Source organism: Protobothrops mucrosquamatus, unplaced genomic scaffold, assembly GCF_001527695.2.
Source record: "Protobothrops mucrosquamatus isolate PMUCROS unplaced genomic scaffold, P.Mucros_1.0 scaffold301, whole genome shotgun sequence".
In the NCBI taxonomy this organism is placed as follows: domain Eukaryota; kingdom Metazoa; phylum Chordata; class Lepidosauria; order Squamata; family Viperidae; genus Protobothrops; species Protobothrops mucrosquamatus.
Window position 1 is genome coordinate 960,255 of NW_015386644.1, and position 21,512 is coordinate 981,766.

Genomic DNA, 21,512 nt, shown 5'->3' on the forward strand with positions numbered 1-21,512 from the left:
TTAAACTGCAACTCAGAACATGTTCTCACTGTTAACATTATCTTGAGCATTGTTTTCTATAAATCCTATTATATACTTGTGTACAGTTAAGTGCGTGTATTTAATGTCTCAGCAAATCATTTGTGCATATATTATCTGCCTCTTTACTTCCCAGAAATCTTTAGGAGAAATCTAATAGTAATACAAACCATTAATTAAAAGCGGAGGTCAGGATATGAAATGGTTGAGAATTAGGGTTGCCAGGTGTCCACTATTTGAGTGGACAGTCCACTTTTTTCACATTATGTTCACTATTTTTTTTTCACAAAATAGTGGACATTTTTTTTTATTCAAAAGCTTTATGATGAAATGGTACGTAATCTAAAGCCGTACAGTCTACTTTTTTTACTACTTAACACCCCCCACCCCGCTTGTCCGCTATTTTTTGGAAGCAGACCTGGCAACCCTATTGAGAATGGTTCTTTTTCAACTAAAATGTGAAAGTGTTTACTTATCGTGTTGTAAATTTGTAAGAACGTACAATTTGTTGATAAGATTTGGTGAGCATGAATATAAATACTTCAAGTGAAGATCAGGAAAACCAAAACTATAATCCTAACCCAAATGATCATCTCTCTTCCGGAGCGTTTTTTCAACCGAACAAGATAAAACGTTTCTGTTTGAATTTCACTGAGCATACGCAACTGTGCATAATAACAAACTGAGCAGCCCAATCAACCGCCCTACGCCTCTGAAGAAAAGATTTCTGGTAAGGCCTTTAGCCGTTGTTCCCGAGAGATTTTGCTCTTCTAGGGAGGGTGGGGAGAAGGATTGCTTTTCTTTCCGCTGGGGACAACAACGTTGCCTCCTTCACCTCGGCTTTAAGGAGGCGCAGCCGAGAATGGCACCCTTTCTCGGGCAGCCCAGCAACAGCGAAAGAGTCAGCCGAAGAGTGCTGCTTGCAGAAACATTTATTTATCTGATCTATGAAATTCCAATCGAAGTTGCCTCTGAGTTTTCAGTTAAAGAGGGTGAGCGAGACTCCATTTCCTCTTGAGGGGGTCTCTTTTGTGGAAAGATGGGGGAAGCCAGGAGAAAACATAGGATGGGTATCTATCATTTATTTCGAATTCGGCCAGCGAGGTCGACCAGTTTGCACGGTTAACCGCTTCTCGTGTGTGTGAAAAAAAAGCAACAAGCGCCATCAAAGCGCCTTTCACCCTGCAAAGGCAAAAGGCAACTCGGCTCCATGCGGCGGAGCCCAAGATGGAGATTGGTGATCGAGCAGATCCCTTCAGAAAGGGTGCTTGTCTTTCGCCCGGTATCTTCTTTCTAGGACGGCGAAAGCACGGCCCAGAAAGAACCCAAGTGAACAACCACGCTGCTCTTAAGACAAAGCAGCCGGGTTTCCAACCGCTTAGTCCCCTCCCTTCCTTGCTGTCCTTTTACAACCCGGCGCTGCCTTGCACTGCTACAGTGCTCCGAGAACCCACGAGGGCGGGTGAGATCACGTGAGGTTTGTACTCCAATATACCCGGGAAAAGCTATATAATGCAGATATGATATACGCTTTCTCTTAAAGCCGCTTAAAGGAGAAACACGACTACGCCGTTCTCGCCTTCTCAAACCCAGTTTGCTTCGGTCTGAGACCGAGCACCAGCTGAGCAAGAGGAAGCGGGCAAGCGCGCACACGCACACGCACACACACAACCTCCCCCCATAAAAACGCTCCTTCCAAGCGGTCCGTTCTTTCTATCCACTTCGCCTCGATGGTCTAAGGGAGGAGCAACAAGGTGACTGACAGCCGCGCGCACCAAGCGCGTGTGTGGAATTCTCCCAGCTTCTACCGTTGCACTCATTCGTGGCAAACCCCCCCCCCCCTCCTCTTCCTTCTCAGGTAATTAATGACCCGACCACCTCATCCTCCCGCCGGCCCACCTTGTGAAATACAGTAGTTCGTATCAAAAATAGAAATTTGAAACAGCCCCTCCTCTTCCCCGGTTTGCTTTGCCGTCGAGCCCGCCTTCCTTCCTTCCTCTCACGTGCCCTAGTTTCCTCTGACCCGCTCCTCCCACCCTCTTCCTCTCGACTCCATATTGAGGCTGAAGGAGGCAAAACCCAGTCACAAAATGGAGGTAACGATGCTCGGCGTCGCGCGGGAAGAGCGGCGGGCGACGGGCTTCGCAAGCAGCGGACCCCCGGAGATGGCTAGGGCACGGCAGACGAAGCAACGAGCCGGGGGCCTCGAGCTCGGTTCTCGAGCTGGCTCGGTTCTTTCCCTTCCCCAGCTTAGCCACACCACGTCTCCGAAATGGCGCAACGAGGGGGAGGGGGAGGAGTAAGGCTTGGAGCGGGAAAGGCGGCTGTTTCGGCCGCCATTGTGACCCCGCGCGGGGCAAACAGGCTGAGCTCCAGCGAGAGCGGCCGTAGTAGAGCGGGGGGGGGGAGGGGAGGGAATCGTCAGCGTGGCCCGTTAGCTCTAAATCTGAGGCACTCGGCCTAGTTTCCTTGGCGGGATGATTGGGGCTAACGGAGGCTACAAGCGCGCGCAGTAAGAGACCACGCACACGCAGATCCCGCCGCCGACTCGTCACTGTGTAGGATTTGGTTTAAACCCTTGGGAAAACGTTCCCCTTTTAACAACTATGTTACAATCCATGAACAAACCCTTTTGAGTGGGATCCCTAAATATGAAATGTTGAACGCTGCTTCTGTGAACCTGGTCGTTGAAAAAATGCTAAATATTGCACAGTTAAGATTTCTGTCTGGGACGCCTCTTTTCCCCCCCTATCCCCCCTATCCCACGTGGAGTGATATTTTGTGTACGTCGCCAGCTCACCGCAAAAATAATAGCATAGGTGCTAAGGTTACTTTTCTGTTTAAGCCGTCCTCTGGTAGGATTTGAATGGTTTCGATATATGAAAGCCATTGGACTTCTGGTCGTTCTTAAAAGTGGTGCCTGGATCACAATGTTTCTGTTTGGAATCAGTTTTTTTTTCTTCTTGAAGCTATGAGTATGAATTTTGCTGGTTCAGATAACCACCGTAATCTTCTATCTCAGGTTTAATGAACATTTTCAATCTTTAGATTCTTAAGTGACTAGTATCCAAACCTAAGTTCTGTTTTGTAATTACATAAAAGTGAATGTTCATACTACCTGATCCTTGTTATGTCTTTGAGTGCTCTCCACACTTTGTAATAAGTATCACAGGATTAGCGCGCTGTAATTAAATCCTGCTCTTTTTGAATCCAGGTGTGACCTAAAAGTCAGTAAACTGTGTGTGTATATAATAAGATTACACAGTGTAGAATAGATTAACTTTCTAGACCTTTTAATTCTGAATTATTTAATTTATCCTCAAAACTACCATTTTAAAAGTTTTTTTTTGCCTCTTGTCACATGAATTTGCCAAACTATTCAATTTTAGGAAATCATTAACCTATGCACATCTAAATTGCAGAAGAACAGACAGCTCTGATTATATGTTACCAATTTATTTGAAAAATGTGTCACTCAGTTGAGTTCCAAGTAGGCTGAAGTATACCATGGTTGAACCTAAAACACTTCATTCTGAAAATAATCATAATTTGGGGCATAAAATGTAGAAATTGTTTTAATTGTCAAAGGATTCAACTAGTGAACAGTCTTGTTCAACAGAAATTCAGGGTCAGAATATGACTTTAGTGTTATATTTTTAACACTGAAGATCAGTGATGTAAGGTTCTAATCTAGCTGCTTGTTTCTTGCTGAAATCAGCTGTGTGGGACTCTGCTGGGGCTTGCTATTGTGTGTTGTTTCCAGGCTTGCATTCTCTATCTTTGCTTTTCCAAATTATGATTTGGGAACCTGTGTCAGCAACTGATGCTTCTGTGTCACCTATAGTTTTGAAAGAAAAAACAGAAAAGGCCTTTCTTGTATTTCTTGTTTGATTTTTTTTTCTGGCCTTGTAGAAGGCAGAGTTTCCTATATGCATTAGTAGAAAAGCCCACAGTTTTAAATTTTTATTTACACATTTTTAAATGGGCAGATATAATGTGAAGGCAAAATGGATTCAAAGAACTGTCCAAGTTATATCCCATTTTAATCTTTTTATTTCAAGAAAAGTTTTGTATGCATATCAGAATCTTAGCAAGAAAAGAGTTCAGAGAAAGTATGCAAAAGTATGTTGAAATCCAAGAGTACTTTTAATTGGAAAGGTTGTTTTTGTGTGATAATCTATACCAGCCTCAATTCTACTTGTAATTCAGTTACTTCGGGACTATTGCGAGCAATTATTTTAGCTGAATGCAATTTTATCAATTTTAGATTCAGCTCACTCAAATCTATAGTCTTTGGGTAATATGTTTTTTGTACAGTTTTTATAACCCTTCCCAATGCAACATTTAAAAAAAAAGATAATAGAAATATCTCTGATGAACCAGAAACATTCAGACCTGGTTAAAAGAATGATATGGGAGTAAGACAGCTCTATGAAATACCAGAAAAAGATGCTCAAACCTCTGAAGGCAAGGAGTTCCAAAAAATAGAGACTAACAAAGAGGATTTGCCAACCTGACCTTATCTCTATGGTTGCAGTGTTAGAATGTGGTATTTCAGGCTAATTCTGCTGATTGCCCACTGCCAGCAGTTTAGGTCTCACCAGCTCAAGGTTGACTCAGCCTTCCATCCTTCTGAAGTCGGTAAAATGAGAACCCAGATTGTCAGGGGTAATATGCTGCCTCTGTAAACCACTTAAAGAGGGCTGTAAAGCACTATATAAGTCTAAGTGCTATTGCTATCTCCATCACTTCACATAGAGTGAAGCCTTTTTGAGATATTCTTATCCAACAGTTAGGTTCACCCCTCTGAAGGCAGTACCTAATAACTTGGTGCAGTGGAAGTGCTGTTTTTAAATGTGAAACATGCTAAATAATTTGTTAACCACTTAATAATTTTGGCCAGTGAAATACTAGTGCCCAGTTACAACTGCATTTAAATGGTGCATTTTAATTAATACATATGTGAACAAGTTATTGAGTAGTTACATGTGCAAGCTTGACTTAAGATGTTCTTAAGGAAAATAGTGAAAAGCTTCTTTTCCAAATGCACAAGATAGCTTTCAAAGCATTGCTATAGCAAAAGCCTTAGAGTACTGTATTAGTAACCCCTCCCAGATCTAGAATAGCACAGTCAAGAGTAATATCCAGGGAATAGGGTGTTTATAAACTGAGTAAAACGGAGATGCTCTTCATTCTCTCTCCCCTGGTGGGATTTGCTTCTTTAGTCCTTATGATGAATGCAAATAAATATAGTATCTATTTAGAAACAATTTTAATCTATTCTTATTGCATAGTTTTGAATACAGTTTAATACAGTTTAATTGGCTAGCAGTTCATTTTGCTATCCCTATAGCATACGATGATGAACATGCTTGTTTTTTCAAGAGATACTCCTTGTATTTTTATTTTAAAAATATATTTCATCAGTTGATAATAGAAGCCCACTCTTTTTTACTTATTCTCTCATACAGTAACATTATTTAAGCTAAAGTGGCTCCAATATGTTGTCCATTGAAAATTAGGGCCCCTTTATTTTGTATGAGAGTAAGGAGAAAACTCACAGGAACTCCTACTACTTGTTACCTAGGTTAAAAGGAGCAACTGAGTCAGAACACACTCCCAAAATGGCGTGTAAAGAGGAGAGAGAGGCTGAAGATTACAAGAGAAGGGGAAGAAGATCCTCACAGGTGGAATATTTTTATGATTTTAGTTTTTTTTACTTGAGTTAACTGGAGTCAGTTTTTGCTTGCTGCTGCTTTGATCAGTCTTTATGTGGCTCAGATTTCACATTGCACTACTCTGTTCTGCTTCACTTTTGAAAATACATTATTCTTTCCTTTTCCTTTTCCCAATATAAATGTTTACAGTAAGTGCAGTATTATATGCAAAATTCTATAAATTAATATATTACTGTAAAGGAAATAATTTGAAAACTAATATCTAAATAAATCTTAAAATTGTAGTTAAATTATTAAAGTCCAGAAACAGGCAATTACTGGTGTTTCTGTCTGCTTGGATGGGCATGTCTAGTTGACTAAAATCCAAGTTGCTTTGAGGAGATAACTACAGGTAGTTCTCGACTTACAATAGGGCAAAGTTACAGTGGCACTGAAAAAAGTGACTTATGGCCATTTTCACACTTAACGATTGTTGCAGCATCCCCATGGTCATGTGATCAAAATTCAGATGCTTGGCAAATGGACTCATTTATGACGGTTGCAGTATTCTGGGGTCATGTGATCGCCTTTTGCAACCTTCTGACAAGCAAAGTCAATTGAGAAGCTAGATTCACTTAACAACCCTGTTACTTAACAACTGCAATAATTCACTTAACAAATGTGGCAAGAAAGGTCGTAAAATGGGGAAAACTCACTTAACAAATGTTTCACTTAGCAACACATTTTGGGCTCAATTGTGGTCATGTATCAAGGACTGCATGTATTGCTGCTGTTGCATCAGTATTGTTCCATAAAAACTAGAATACTGAGAATTAAAATTTTACATTCTTTTAAAAAGAATATTGTTTCCTATGGTAAACTGAATCTAGACCCAGAGGCTTTTTTTTTTTTTTTGCATCATTCAAAACTTAAGTCAAATGCAGCTATGAATTGATTGATTAACTTCACTTGAATAAATAGCTGAATCTTTGGGTTATGTAATATTTACATATGTTCAGCAATTAAGCTGTTTTTGAGAACTATTGCCATCTGTTGAAAATTAACTATAGAAATTGTAATTATTAACAGTGTTTAAGCAAATAACATTCAAAATATTAGAAGTAATCAATATATGCTTTAAATAATGGAACTTTAAACTCCTATAATTGAAGATTCCTTCTTATATTCAATATGATTTCTAACATATAACATGTTTATAAGGAACTGCAAGGAGTTGCTACTGTCCACAGACAGATGGCTTGTATATCCTGCATAAATGTATCTTAAGGGATTAGGGAGAATTAGAACAGATACAGTGGTAGTTCTTGAAAAAATTGTAACAGTCCAGACTTACTTTTAGTTTATTTAGTGGAGCCTTTATTTCCCCTGTAGTATTGAATTGAATAGGGATTATAGAAACATAGAAAACTGACTGCAGAAAAAAGACCTAGTGGTCCATGGCCTTTTCCATCTCTAAGAAAGAGATTGTTGGGCTAGCAATTTGGTAAGGAAAGGGTTTAGAATGGAGACTTTTTACTGCTTTACAACAGGTGATATGTTCTTATTCTTGTGTCAGGGAAAGATTAAAGTATACAAGCAGTGTTCCACTCATTATAAATGCAACTGTCCAAAGGGGAAATGTAGGCTAGCTGTTTTGTCAGTATGGCCATTGATTAAATTGAAAACATCATAGGACAGTGATGGCGAACCTTTTAGAGACCGAGTGCCCAAACTGCAACCCAAAACCCACTTATGCATCGTCGGGTGTCGGGTGGGCGTGGTCCATTGGGTGGGTGTGGCCATTGGGTGGGCGTGGCTGCGGTGGTAACGGCAGACTGGGTGGGACTAAAAAGTTCAATCAATCAATTCCAACTTTGCAAGATCTTTTTTTTTCCCGCAAGAAGTTGAAATTGACTGATTGATTGAACTTTTTTTTTTTTTTGCACACGGCGGCGGAGGCCTAAAGCGAAAAGGTTTTATAAAACCCAGCTGAAGGCCTAGGACTGGGGCAACGGTGCATGTGCCCACCGAGAGGGCTCTGAGTGCCGCCTCTGGCACCCGTGCCATAGGTTCGCCACCACTGTCATAGGAGATCAGAATAAACATTTTAGCTAGGTTATTAAGGCTAATCACAATTCGATGTTTAGTTTCCATTATTCAGATACTAATTAAAACTCCCTTGAAGTCAGCTGTTGCGATAAAATCAAATAGTTTTACAACTCAAATGCAGTTTTTTTTCCCCCTATTATGTATGCCTTTATTAGACACACCCTGTTTGATTCACTGACAAAAAGACTGTCAGTTAAATAACTTCCTCCTTCCTTTGCAATCTTGGAATTTGAGGTAATGACTTTAGTCTTTTAAAATGTGTTGTTACTGAAGCAGGAAAAACTTGTGATCTGTTCTGAGAATCACCAATTAATCTGATTAATTCAAAAAAATGTAAAATTTCTAATGAATGCAAATTAAACTTAACAATAGCAAATTTATGTTCCTCTTGGTGAATTGTTTCAAATGAAGAGTTGCTAAACAGGGAAGTGACAATGTTAATATGAAAATTATTTTAATCACTCCATTTCCTGGATTTATCAAATTGTAACTAGTGATACGTTTGGAAAGAAAATGTATTAAACTCTGCACACATTCTCTTCAAGGTCTGTTGTTTCATTCTGCCCACATGAGACTGTTTTCAGAGAGAAGGATCCATAACTGTTCACCTGCTCTGAATTGTATTAGTCTAGAATTTGGAGCAGATCCGGAAGTTCTGGATAGAGCAGAAGTCCCCCAACCTTTTGGGCACCAGGGACCGGTTCCGTGGAGAGAGGTTTTTTTCATGGACCGGAGAGTGCATGGTTTTATATGCTGCCTGCATCCCACAGATGGGGCTTTGCTTGTTCGTGCGGACCCATTGCTGGCATGCCGCGGCCTGGTACCAGTCCAGAGACCGGATGTTGGGGACCCCTGGGATAGAGGAAACAAGATTTTCAAATTGAGAGACTGGACTAGGAAACTATTGAACAGCACATAGAGAGAGAATAATTTCTCTTTACTGCTTTCTAGTGATATCTAGAAAAGAAAAGCCAGATTCTTTAAACACTCAACCTAGTGTTTAAAGAAGTGTGGTCCCCATCCTTTTTGGCAGCTTGGCACTGGCGGGTTGCCATCAAATAAAAGGATGTGCAGTTTCTATAGGCTGGGATATATTTTTTTAAAAAATTCCCTCTGTGGTTGGCCAGTTGTCATCTATCCCTCCATCTTAACTAATACGGAAGATCTAAGTCAGTGATGGTGAACCTTTTGGGCTTGGCATATCAAAAATTTAGAAAATGTATAATTTGACTATGCTGACATGGTCTCCACCACGAGCAAAAGAAACAATTCTGTATCTCTTTGTTATCTAGGCTGCCATTAACAACAGCACTCGCAGTACCGAGACTAGGCCTGAAGTAGATGCCCAGGTCTCATCTTCAGTCCTTGCACCTCTGCTGCCACTCAAAAAACCTGCCTTGCCCCATTCCCTAAGAAGCACAAGCCTTGAAGAATTGTGTGATTGCCCCATAGCCCAGCACTGTCTAGGAATTGCCATGCATCATTTACTTTCAGGCGGTGCTCTTTTTCTGTTGACAGGCCCTTGTGGCCTATCCAAGGCTGCTCCGGGTTGCATGACACCTTCATTTGTGAAGCATCTTCATAGAATGCTCTTCCACTGCCTCCAAAAACCGTGTGAAAGCATGCCCTGTTTTTTGCATGATTTTCAGAGGCTCTGGAGGCATGTCCTCTACAGTCTCTGAAAATCATGTGAGAATAGGTTATGCTTTCGAGAATTGTTGGTGAACACTAGTTTGTCACCCAGAACAATCTGACATGTTACCTTTGATATGCATGTCATAGATTCTCCATTTCTGATCTAAGTTTTTTTCAGTCCAGGGCATTACATCCAAAGTTGGCATCAATCACTCGATTCTAAACCAAGCAAAGCATGTGGAACACAAATATTTCACTCTGCACATCGGTTGTCTGGAAGCTCAAACTCATATAGCAATTGTGTAATTTTCTTTGGAAATATTTTTCCTGTGTTTCCCTTTCATCTTGCTTTCTGTCCTATCAGCCTGTCTGGCTATTCCAGCTTTGGTTCTTCATGTCATCAGCAGGTAGATTACTAAGTGACTTGGGAAGAGGGCTCAGAAGCAGAAAGCCCACAAGTGGGTGCTGCGGGAGAGAAGTGAAGGCATGGCTGGCATTCTTTTCCCACTTTTTCCTCCCTTGCATAGTCTCTAGGCAGATACCACCTCCTCCATAGCATGGCTTATGCAAAGCCATCTTTGCTTTTCCCCACAATACCACTTTGTTCAACACTGGTTTCTTTGCGATGGCACCAGCTACTTGATGCTGTGAGGGAGGCTCGATGCTTTTACTGGGGAAGGATGCCTAGGACACAAAAATCTGGGACAATGCATACATCGGTACAAGAATAAAAGCTGAAACAGCAGCTGATGTGTGAGCCATCATGGGCCTTCCAGAAAAACTCCACAGGCTACAAATTTGAGATCCCTGGACTAGTATGACTAGAATCTAATAGCTTTTAACTTTGTTAGAATATTTTGAACAAAATAGTACGAACTTTTTTTGGGGGGGGGGGGGGAAACTGGAATCATGCTAATTTTTTTTTTTTAAAAGATCAACAAATTTTTCTAAGTATGGTCCTTTAATCATATCTCGATAGAATGTAATGAAATTCTAACATCAATAGCCCTTTGTATGGAAATACAGTTTTTTATAAACAGGGATATTGGCAGTTTTACTGTACTTGTGATTTCTTTTCTACTTTTCATAAGTCATAGATTTCAGTTGGACAAAACTTAGAGCAGTTATGAATAGAATTGTAGCCTCAGATTATTATAGCTGCATGACCACATGTTAGAAAGAAAGTGCGTAAGTACGTTTGTATCATACTAAAAGCATATAGCTATAGAAGCAATAGGTTATTTAATAATTGCAAACTACAGGGAAACAGATTTAAGTGAATTTCTGAGTAGCGGTATGAATCTAGTGCAAATATTGAAACTTTTCTTCTTTCAGGGTCATGATCCTAAAGAACCAGAACAATTGAGAAAGCTGTTTATTGGTGGCTTGAGCTTTGAAACAACAGATGATAGCCTAAGAGAGCACTTCGAAAAATGGGGCGCACTCACAGATTGTGTGGTGAGAAATTATAACATTTGTATGTCTGTGCATTTGGGAAAAACTTCTACTCTAGTCAATAGGATTAGAGCATTAGATTTAAACAAAAAAAATGTTTCAACCAGCATTCTCTGTATTATATATTTCTTGAAGGTGATGAGAGACCCACAGACAAAACGCTCTCGGGGCTTTGGTTTTGTGACCTATTCTTGTGTGGAAGAAGTAGATGCCGCAATGTCAGCTCGACCACATAAAGTTGACGGTCGTGTGGTAGAGCCAAAAAGAGCCGTTTCTAGAGAAGTAAGTAATTGTTAAAAATGTTACATCTTGATTATACAAATGCTTGTTTACTTCTAAATGTGTTTTTCAAATATTGAACTAATTTAAAAGTTTGAAACACTAAATTTAACTTAAAATTTCATAGGATTCTGTGAAACCTGGTGCTCATTTAACAGTGAAGAAAATATTTGTTGGTGGAATTAAAGAAGACACAGAAGAATATAATTTAAGAGATTATTTTGAAAAATATGGCAAAATTGAAACCATTGAAGTAATGGAAGACAGGCAAAGTGGAAAGAAAAGAGGTTTCGCCTTTGTGACATTTGATGATCATGATACAGTAGACAAAATTGTTGGTATGTAGTATTTTGTCTTCGTGGTAATAACTTCTGTTCAATAAATATTGATCTAGAACTTTCATCGTAGGAATAGTATAACATAGTTCAGTGTTTTAAAAGATTTTACTTTGTAGCCCCAAATTCAATTCTTGACTTTTTTTCTCTTGTGTTTTTAATTTAGTTGCTACAATTTCAAATATCTGATAGTTGTTTATTCACAAGCAAATGTTTGACTCCATCATTTCTATTACCTAGAACTTTCATGGATTTTTCCACTATGTTTAAATGCCTGCCTGGGAGGCAGTATGATAGTCAACATTTCTCATAAAGTACAGCATTCTCAGTTCGCTTGTTTGCTGTTATTGGTGCACAGAAATCCACTAGCCACTTTAGTAGCTGGATGAATTTCCCAAGCTAAATTGAACAGCCTAACTTTAGCAGACTGTCAAAATTTCAAAAAAAGAAAAAGAAAAACCCTCATTCCAAAGGAAAGATATATGCTGTACTTACAGCAGGAGAAATAAGCAGGGAAATGAATTTGAGAGATTCCAGCTCAAGTGATTGTTAAATTACACAAAGGCAGGTTGGATTCAAGTCAAAGCTCTAATTACACTTTCAATTTTTTTAAATTTCTTTTATTATATTAAATAACAATAAAATACAAAGTAAAATGAAAAAAAAAAGGAAGGAGATAAAAGGGTAAAGTTTAAAAGTAACAATAAATAAATAAATATTGATGGACCAGAAGGGTCATAACCTGTTCACTATAATTTAATACAGGGGTCTTCAAGCATGGCCCTTTTATGACTTGTGGAGTTCAACTCCCAGAATTCCTCAGCCAGCGTGCCTGGCTGAGGAATTCTGGGAGTTGAAGTCCACAAGTCATAAAAGGGCCAAGTTTGAAGACCCCTGATTTAATATAATTGGGTCATTACTGAGGAAAGTACAAAAGAAACTGAAGGAAAAACTGTTTGACAAACCAGATATTCCCTAAATCCAAGAACTCTTAGCTCTGTTGCAACAAGATTTCCCAATCTAATAGCTTCCTACTTGTACAAGCAGAATTTTATTTGTACTCTACACTCATTCAACTGAGTTGGGCTGATTGGAAAGCACCAGCCTCTGGTTCCTCATTGTCCTGTTTTGCTTGCTTGCTACTTCAATCATTTGACTCTAAGAGCTCTTTTACTTTTTTAAAAAATTCTCTGGGTCCACATATTCTAGGAAGAAAAAGAGGAGGAGGCAAGCTGATTGGAAACCAGAATTCTGCTTTTTTTTTACCCAGGGTTGAAAAGTAAACCAAGCCAGAATAGAGATCAAAAGAATTTTGACTCACTTTAAAGTTAGAGATAAAAGTCTGGATAAATTACTTTGCAAGTGGTTGTGGATGACCTTGAAAATGAAGAGGTTTCATCATACTTTTAATTACATAATGGGTAGGAGAGTCAGTATAGGTTCTTTATTTTATGTTCCTGTTTGTTTTGACTGTTTTGGTATATTTTACAATATTTTGCATAAATCATTACTGAGCAGAATGCATATTTTCATAGTATTATTTATTTCAAAATTTATTTTAGTTCAGAAATACCACACTATAAATGGACATAACTGTGAAGTGAAGAAAGCTCTCTCCAAGCAAGAAATGCAGACTGCAACCGCACAACGAAGTGAGTCTTACTCAGTAGGAGTCCAAAATACAGCCATTATGCTATCTACAAACACTATTAGACATTTACTGTGTTGTTTTTATTTAAGGTCGTGGGAGTAGTTCAAGCAACTTCATGGGTCGTGGGAATTTCGGAGGCAGTGGTGGAAGTTACAACAGAGGTGGAAGTTTTGGTAGTAGAGGTACATGTTAGTTCTTCCCAGTGTCCTTCCAAGATACTATTTTGCACTATTTGTTGTTAATTTGTTCATAACATAATATTTTTGTTCTGCTTTAGGAAGCTACAGTGGTGGGGGCACTGGCAGCAGTAGAGGAAGCTTTGGCAGTGGCGATGGATATAATGGTTTTGGTGATGGTAAGCATGGGAGTGCAAATACCACTTGCATAATACGTGAGATGTATAACTTTCAATAGCTTGACAGCCATACCTAGTTACACTGGTGTCAAAATGATTTCAGTCCAGAAGTGGACCTAGCAAGGGACCATATTGGGAAAGGTTTTTAAGGGATAACATTTTTTCTTTATAATTCCCCATTGCAACTACTCCTGTCCTGGTATGAAAAGGGGTAAGAAGTTATATTTATCGTTAAAGAAAACAAAAGTATCATAATAGGACACAGTTTTTAGTGACTTAGGGAATATCTTGACATAGGAAATGTTAAGGTATACAGAAAATCTATACGAAATAATTAGATACTTTAAGTCAGTCATTAGTAGCTTAACCCATTAATTTCAATGGAGCACAGTGTCATTGCTTTCAAAGCATGTGCTAAAATATGACCTAATGTCTTCCTATGGAATATTGCTTCTGTTCTTCAAACTAGGTACTTCATTTGTTTTTGAAAAACAATTCTGATCAGCCAAAGGGATACATGGTTAATAATCAGGAATGATGCATTCTGCAAGCCAAAACATCTGAAATAAAGAGGCGTTGCAGAAAGTTGATTGATTTTATTTCCCAAGTTCCACTACCTTATTGATAACAAATGTTTGTTACATTTAATTCAAGGTGGAAACTATGGTGGTAGCCCTGGATATGGTGGCCGAGGTGGTTATGCTGGTAGCCCAAGCTATGGAAATCCAGGTGGTGGATATGGCGGAGGAAGTGGAGGCTATGATGGTTATAGTGAAGGAGGAAGCTTTGGTGGAGGTGAGAAGCCTAAATTGCATTAGAATTATAAATATTTATAAATATAAATCAAAGTACACTTCCAGTGTTGTGAAATCACATTTGAAAATTTTTGGAAGGATTCAGGGGCATGTTTCAATGCTTAATATCATCTATGTTAGATTGGTAGCTTAACTTTCAAGAGTTCCAGTGCTAGCTGCTAGGGATATGGCATTGATTTTTTTAACCTGTATCTGTTTTACTGTATAAGTAGTCTGTTCTGTTAATTTTTCTGTAGCATTCTGTAATTTTTTTTTAAGGGAGATATAAAGGGCGTAGAGATTGGCCTTAAAGGACAGAAGGAAGAGCCACTATTAGGCAGTAGTCAGATAAGCACCAGGGCCAAAAATTATCTCACAGAAGCCCCTCCCTAGCTCAGATAAAATGAAGGCGGAGGAAGCAGCACATTTAGACATGCAAAATTTTCTTGCTATAGCTTTATAATAAAAATAGTACTGACTTTCATGGCATTGGTTTCTTAGTCTGGTCTACATGTAGGACTAACACTAGGTAAATGTCACATTCTTTGTGAAATTTTCCCTAGTACTATTTATATAACAATAGCACTTAAACTTCTATACCACCTCATAGTGCTCTAGAGCACTCTGGGCGGTTTACAGTGTCAGCATATTGCTTCCAACAAACAATTCTCATTTTACCGACCTCAGAAGGATGGAAGGTTGAGTCAACCTTGAACCCCTTCAGGCTTGAACTTCAGTCTGTGAACAGAGTTTGCCTGTAGTACTGCATTCTAACCAATGCACCATATATTAAATATTTGGGTTGAGTGCTGGACCATAGTTTGGCGTATACTTCTCGAAAGAGCAAACTGAGTCTATTGATTTAAAAAATGATAGACAAATGAGATTGTCAAATATATCCATCAGAATGAGAACTAAAACTTGGAAATAGTTTGAATTTCCTTTAGCTAGAAGAAAGATGACTATATATTTAAAGAAAACTCTTCCCAACAAAGAATGTTAGCATCCATTGTCATATATTAGTGAACCAAGAGAACTTTCCCACTTCACAGTGATATTATTGGAAGTGAAGTGAAACTAGTCTTTCTCTTAGATAATTCAATAGGCTGAGAGATCCATAGACGCATAACTTCTGGATGCTTTAGAATTCTGACAGAATTGACCATGATGTGATTAGTTAGAAACGTGTTGAGTATTTTTGTGTTTCTCTCAAAAGTTTAAAATATCCCATAACACTCTTACACAAGTTCGCTGCAGGGCACAGTTTGGGAACTACAGGGCATCATGAAAAAATTATGGGACACTTAGGGACACTTTGAACTGAGAAAATTTGGGAGTTTCTACGATATATCAAGTCATCAGAAAGCCAACTATCTGCCAGCTGGTTTATGGAGAGGCTGGTATGTCACTTGCTTACAGATTGTTTTTTTCCTTATTGAAAAAACATACTTTGGTATACTTAAAGTGAAGCAGAAAGACACCCATGACATTTCTTCCTCCCAGTGTTCCTAAGGCTAGTTTCTCACAGGTTATCATACCAAAGTTACTAGCTGGAACCAAATGTTTGTTTCTTACTAGTGGGGAAAAGAAGAGAAACAATGACTCCGTGACTTCTATTTTTGTAGTTAAAACCTGCATATGTTTCTATGATATACCTCACATTATACATTGAAATTTCATAGATTTGCCTTCAGTAAATCACTAAAATGCATATGTTGCATATTAAATTGTATGCAATAGTGCTTCACTTATTTAATCTAATTTGTAATTTCAAATTATATAACAGACTTGACGAACGTAAAATTAAATTTCTATTTTAGGCAACTATGGTGGCAGTGGAAGCTACAGTGATTTTGGCAACTACAGTGGACAGCAGACTTCAAGTTATGGGCCCATGAAAGGAAGTAGCAGTTTCAGTGGCAGAAGTTCAGGCAGTCCCTATGGTGGTAAATGCAATGTTAAAATATATGCAGCTAGCTAGCATCTTTCAACAAAAGCTTGAATATAAACAGTTATTATATTCCATTTGTAGGTGGCTATGGGTCAAGTGGAGGAAGTGGCGGCTATGGTGGACGAAGATTCTAAAAACTAGTGGATAATGGTATGTATGCTACAAATAAATGTTTTTAATTAAGCTTACAACATTTCTTTGAGAGTAATCTTTTTTTTTTTATCCTGTATTCAACAGGCTACAGTTCTTAGCAGGAGAAAGCGAGGAGTTGTCAGGAAAGCTGCAGGTTACTTTGAGACAGTCGTCCCAAATGAATTAGAGGAACTGTAAAATCTGCCACAGAAGGAGCGATGAACCATAGTCAGAAAAGTTACTGCAGCTTAAACAGGAAACCCTTCTTAAGGACTGTTAATAGCCACAGTTTGCAAAGAGTGCAGCTATTGATTTAATGCAATGTAGTGTTTAGATGTACATTCCTGACTTTTTTTAATTTGTTGTTGTAGCTTTGTCTTTTCTTCATAAAATCAGGTATATTGCCCTGTAAATTTGTGGTAGTGGTACCAGGAATTAAAAATAATTAAGGAACTTTTAATTTTTTTCAATACTTGTGTAGTTCAGTTTTTTCTTACCAAAACCTCTTTAAACAAAGAAATGTAGTTTTAGGGTATATTCTTGCTAGGAAAAAAAATCAGTGCATTATAATCTGTATTAATTTAAACCAATAGAAATGCTGAACCGTTTTAAATACCTTTAAGTTTTTTCTGCATATGTAACCAAATGACACGAGTTGCACATGCATAGGGAGAGGAAAGATGTTTGCATTAAAGCTTGTTTAGCTGCATAATTAGGACTGAGTCATTTAAACCAATGCTTGTGAATGATAAAAGCTTTACTTTCAAATGAGAATTCCAGATATTTCTGGGCTGTGCATATCATAATTTATAGCATTTGTTTTTAGTTTAAACCTTCTAAGTAAATAAGCATTGAAGAGATCCTTTAAAGTTTATTCAGTTTGCCTCCCACTTTGCTAATATATAAAGGAGCTACAAGAAACATTGGCAGAACAGGTTTCTGCCTTTTATAATTATTGAGACTCAGTTTCCCTCAAATTGCAAACAGATTAAATGCACACATAATTGAATTAAAACTTTGAATCTAATAGCGTGGGTCTGTTACTTAGCTTACAGTTCTACAGTTTCATATGTATATATATATCTGCCCCCAAAATATAGATTCATCTATAAAGGTGCCTAAGTTCTACTGTGTATAATTCTGTATGCCCCTTTCTATCTGATGCTAATTTGCAACACAGAAACAATCTGAGTTCGTTGGAATAATATAACTCTTCTGAGCATGAATGCATCAAGATGTTTCACACACTTTCTAATGCCCTGATAATGGGTCTTGAAGGTAAAGGGAAAGAAATAGGAGCTAATTTGGTAGAACCTGTTGTTGCTAATGAGGCTCCTATGGCTACAATTAAACAAATACTGTGCATTGGAATGATTTGATAAAAATTATTAAAGTCACAATCATGACTGAGTTGTTTACTCCTTCACTTACCTAGATTTATTTACAGCCATGTTCCCTAATAATTTGCTATCCTTCTTAATCTGATCAGACTTCTTTTTGAACTATTGCCAGAGCAGTCCTTTCTGTCAGTACACATCCAGAAGAGTAGGGCACAGTGAGTAGAAGAAATTCAGACATTTTTCACCTCTTACTTCTGTAGGTCAATGAGTTTAAGATAAACTTAATTCCAGTGTAGGAATTGATTGCTGAACAAATTGCTCAAGAATCAGACATGAAGTCATCATTGGGTATAGAATGCTATGGTTAAAATTTACTTTAAAACTATATATAAGGAAACGTAGTGGTGCGATGGTTGGAATGCAGTATTGCAGTCTAGCTCTGCCAAATGCCAGCAGTTTGATCCTAACCAGCTCAAGGTTGACTTAGTCTTCCTTTCTTCCTTCCAAGGTCGGTAAAATGAGGACCCAGATTGTTGGGGACAATATGCTGACATTTGTGAACAGCTCAGAGTGTTCTAAAGCAACAGTCTCCAACCTTTCAGACTTGGTGACCCGGCCTGGGAGGGGGGCATGTGAATTGCAGGCACAAGCGTGTACAGCTCCCATTTGTGTGAGCGGTGGATGCACACATCCTCCACTCACATAAATGGAGCTTTGTGCATGAGCGGAGGGTGCTTGCGCTCGAAGCTTCACTCGGACGAGAGGCAGCACTTGTGCGAGCAGAGCGTGCTCTCTTACAAAGCTCCATTCACACAAATTGAGCTTTGTGGCTAGTGGAACTTTGCGCACAACAGCAAATGCCCTTCACTCATGCGAGTGGAGCTTCATGCTCAAACACACCCTTGCCTGCCACTCACATGAGTGGAGCTTTACATACGGACACTTGCCCATATCTCCCGCAGCCCAGTTTCAAACAGGCCACAGCCTGGTAGTGGGCCGCGGCCCGGGGATTGGGGATCTCTATTATAAAGTACCATGGGGTGATATATAAGTCTAAGTGCTACTGCTATATGTGAACCCAACTCAAAGAGTATCAGTCTCCCAAAGATCTACAGTTTCATATGAGTAAAGGTGGGAATGAAGTATTCGAAGTATTCGTTTCTTGATGTGTCTTATCTCCAAGAAAGTGCATTCCAATAGTCAAAGCTTGTTGAAAGGGAAACGCTGTTACTGTAGCGTTCTCATGTACTTGCCTTATTTTTAAAATTTATATGCCACCCATCTCCCCAGTAGAGTGACTCTAGGGGGACCTACATTAGTACACACATGCATTTCCTGTAACGGTAGATCAGATATAACTCATCCCTTCTAAGACTGAATTCAGCAGCATAATTGGAGTAATTGGTTAAGACGTTCAATCTGTTTTTAATGGAGATGGAATGACTCTTGATGTTATAAAGACAAAACAATACTAGTGTGTTAATCTTTTGCGAAAATGTGAAACCTGTAAGGTAATCAGTGACTTAGACCTAGATCTCTGTGAATTCTGACAAATAAAAGGAGTGTACAGTGAATAACCGGCATTAAAGATATTTTAGTCGAAATGAGGATCAAACGAGATTCAGACAGGACTTCAGCGCCCAAGTCAGCAAATTAAAGGAGGACAAGGCAGCAACAGCTTCAACTTCCAGACAAGAGAAGGCATAAATATACTATGCTGATAGTGAGCAGCTTCCCCAAAATAGTTAAATCTGCCCGTCAGTGATGCAATAACGAAGAAAGTCTAGGAAGAGTTCTTCACCAATTGGAATCTCCCCAGGTCATAGCTACTTGAGTTGGCCCAGTCGTAGGTCTAGCATTTAGACCTGAAAGGGGAGTAAGACTAGGTAAGGTTTGTCTCTAACACTTTCCATGAATTAAAAAAATAATTCCTCTTTGAACATGGTAAGAAAGATCTGTTTGACTTGCAGATTATTGAAGAAACCTCTGTGACCAGAGGTGGATATCTTATTGGAAAACTTTTGCTTGGTAAGAATGTACAACACTGATCCTTTTATTGTATTCCTGAGCTCTGAAAAATTTTTGAGTTTTGGAGACAAGAACAAACTGGGTAAATGTGAAAATATATTGAATAATTACTGTATTCAAATCAATGTGGATGGGTATATTAAATAATTGGCATTTAGGTCTAACATGTAATAGCATGAATGGAATTGGGGGGGGAGGACTACTCTGAGCTTGAAACAAAACATTTTTAATATTTTGAGAAGATGTTTTTTTTCCTGATGAAACATAACATACCTTTGACCACTTTAGCATAGGAAAAATGGGTACTCCTTGAAACAAGTTTTACTCCCCTGCTTTCCTAGAACAAAAAGTTCCCATTGTATTGTAGCAGAATATGGAAAGCAACGGAACAAATTATTTTGTTTTACTTTTTGGAAATCTAAGAACAGTTGATTGCTTTTTGCTATTTGCATGCTCCTGGCATATAGCTTCTTAATGCCGTTACCAAAATTTGACAGGAATCACTGTATTTTGGAGGGATAATTTCCCAGTGATTTGGGTAAGAGGTGTATGATGCATCACAGATTGTTGAACATACCTAATTGCATACATCAGGCAAATTAAAAAAAAAACACAACCTTTCACACAACCTGAAAATCCTGATTTTATTACTCGTGTGATTTTTCAGTTAGAAAAGTAGCCAGTATAAAGTTAGCATTGCTGGATTCCCATTGGTAATGTTTCTAATTGCCAAATTGCAGGCAAGAAAATCAGTAACATTCTCACCTGGAATACTTGATGTGCCCTCTAAATTAATTTTCAGGTAACAAATCTTTAAAATGAGTTTTTCGGGGTTTGTTTTTTTAGGATTTTTAAAATTCTATAAATCTTAAATTGTGTAATACTGAAATTCATTTGCCTTATTCTGTTATTCTGCATGTAAAAGAATAGGACTGGTTCCAGATTGTCTGCCTTTTCTGGCCGTCAGCATCTCAGTTTAACTTGCAAGTTATGAATTTATGAGTAGTTTGCAATTTCTGTGCCTATCTATAATAGTAGCATCAAATGTACAACTTGTTATGTTAAAAGTAAAAAGGAACTGTGGCTAATTGAAACTGAATATTAGAGAATATTTATGGATTGTGTCTTGCTATTAATCCTAGGACTATGAGTGGCAAAGAGCACCTATGCTCCCTTTTTGCCTTATGAAAACAGGGTTGAGACTAAAATGGGTACAGTAATCTCAGCAATCCCCAGCAAGATGGAAATGGGGTGAGTGCATGTGTTTCTCTGTGCCTCAAATTTGGATAGATATTTTTATTGGTAAAAGAGTACCTGAATCCTGTATGCGCTCAGCTAAATATTTTCCCAAACAAGACGGAGATTAACCAACTGTACGTTTGGTGATGGGCTTTATATACATTATGGTGCTAGAACAGTGCCAGCATTAGGGATCTTATGGTCCTCAATAAACTTAGCAAAGTTATGATATTCAGTAGGTTACCATTCTTAATGTGCTAAATTGTTTGCTTTTATCTTCTGCTCTGCAGGATGACTAATCCTGAAGAAACAATCGTCTGTTTCCATAAATTGAAATTTTTGATTCTTCAATGGAACATGCATACAACTGATAGCTATGAGAGCAAAAATTGAACCATGTAATAATCAAATGCTTACAATAAAACATAGTTAATTATGATAGTTGATGAATCTGAATTCTAGTACTGGATCATCATTTATTTCTGCATTAAGCAACTGACTTGCATGATTTCTTCTGAATTGTTAGGACACAAA

General features: G+C 38.4%; 1 protein-coding gene and 1 long non-coding RNA gene across 4 annotated transcripts; both read left to right on the forward strand.

Annotated features, from left to right (window-relative positions):
- The first annotated feature begins 2,052 nt into the window (after positions 1–2,052).
- On the forward strand, positions 2,053–17,765 carry HNRNPA3 (heterogeneous nuclear ribonucleoprotein A3). Of its 2 annotated transcripts, XM_015814971.1 has the most exons (12): positions 2,053–2,114; positions 5,606–5,705; positions 10,755–10,877; positions 11,010–11,156; positions 11,281–11,491; positions 13,051–13,140; positions 13,229–13,321; positions 13,417–13,494; positions 14,149–14,289; positions 16,109–16,234; positions 16,321–16,389; positions 16,477–17,765. In XM_015814971.1, the coding sequence occupies exons 2-11, from the start codon at positions 5,643–5,645 to the stop codon at positions 16,371–16,373; spliced, it is 1,125 nt and encodes a 374-aa protein (XP_015670457.1). In that variant the 5' UTR covers positions 2,053–2,114; positions 5,606–5,642; the 3' UTR covers positions 16,374–16,389; positions 16,477–17,765. The 2 variants fall into 2 exon arrangements, with proteins under 2 accessions (XP_015670457.1, XP_015670458.1); XM_015814972.1 differs by lacking the exon at positions 5,606–5,705.
- Positions 17,766–18,256: 491 nt separating this feature from the next.
- LOC107286582 lies at positions 18,257–21,434 on the forward strand. Of its 2 annotated transcripts, XR_001548861.1 has the most exons (3): positions 18,257–20,541; positions 20,882–20,990; positions 21,269–21,434. It is a non-coding gene; the product is annotated as an uncharacterized LOC107286582 (long non-coding RNA). The 2 variants fall into 2 exon arrangements; XR_001548860.1 differs by having other exon boundaries at positions 20,882–21,434.
- Positions 21,435–21,512: the final 78 nt, after the last annotated feature.

Coding starts and splice junctions, on each gene's coding strand:
- HNRNPA3 (XM_015814971.1), top strand. CDS start 5,643: ATGGCGTGTAAAGAGGAGAGAGAGGCTGAAGATTACAAGAGAAGGGGA. Junction 11,492..13,050: donor TACAGTAGACAAAATTGTTG/GTATGTAGTATT, acceptor AATTTATTTTAG/TTCAGAAATACCACACTATA. Junction 13,322..13,416: donor TGGAAGTTTTGGTAGTAGAG/GTACATGTTAGT, acceptor GTTCTGCTTTAG/GAAGCTACAGTGGTGGGGGC.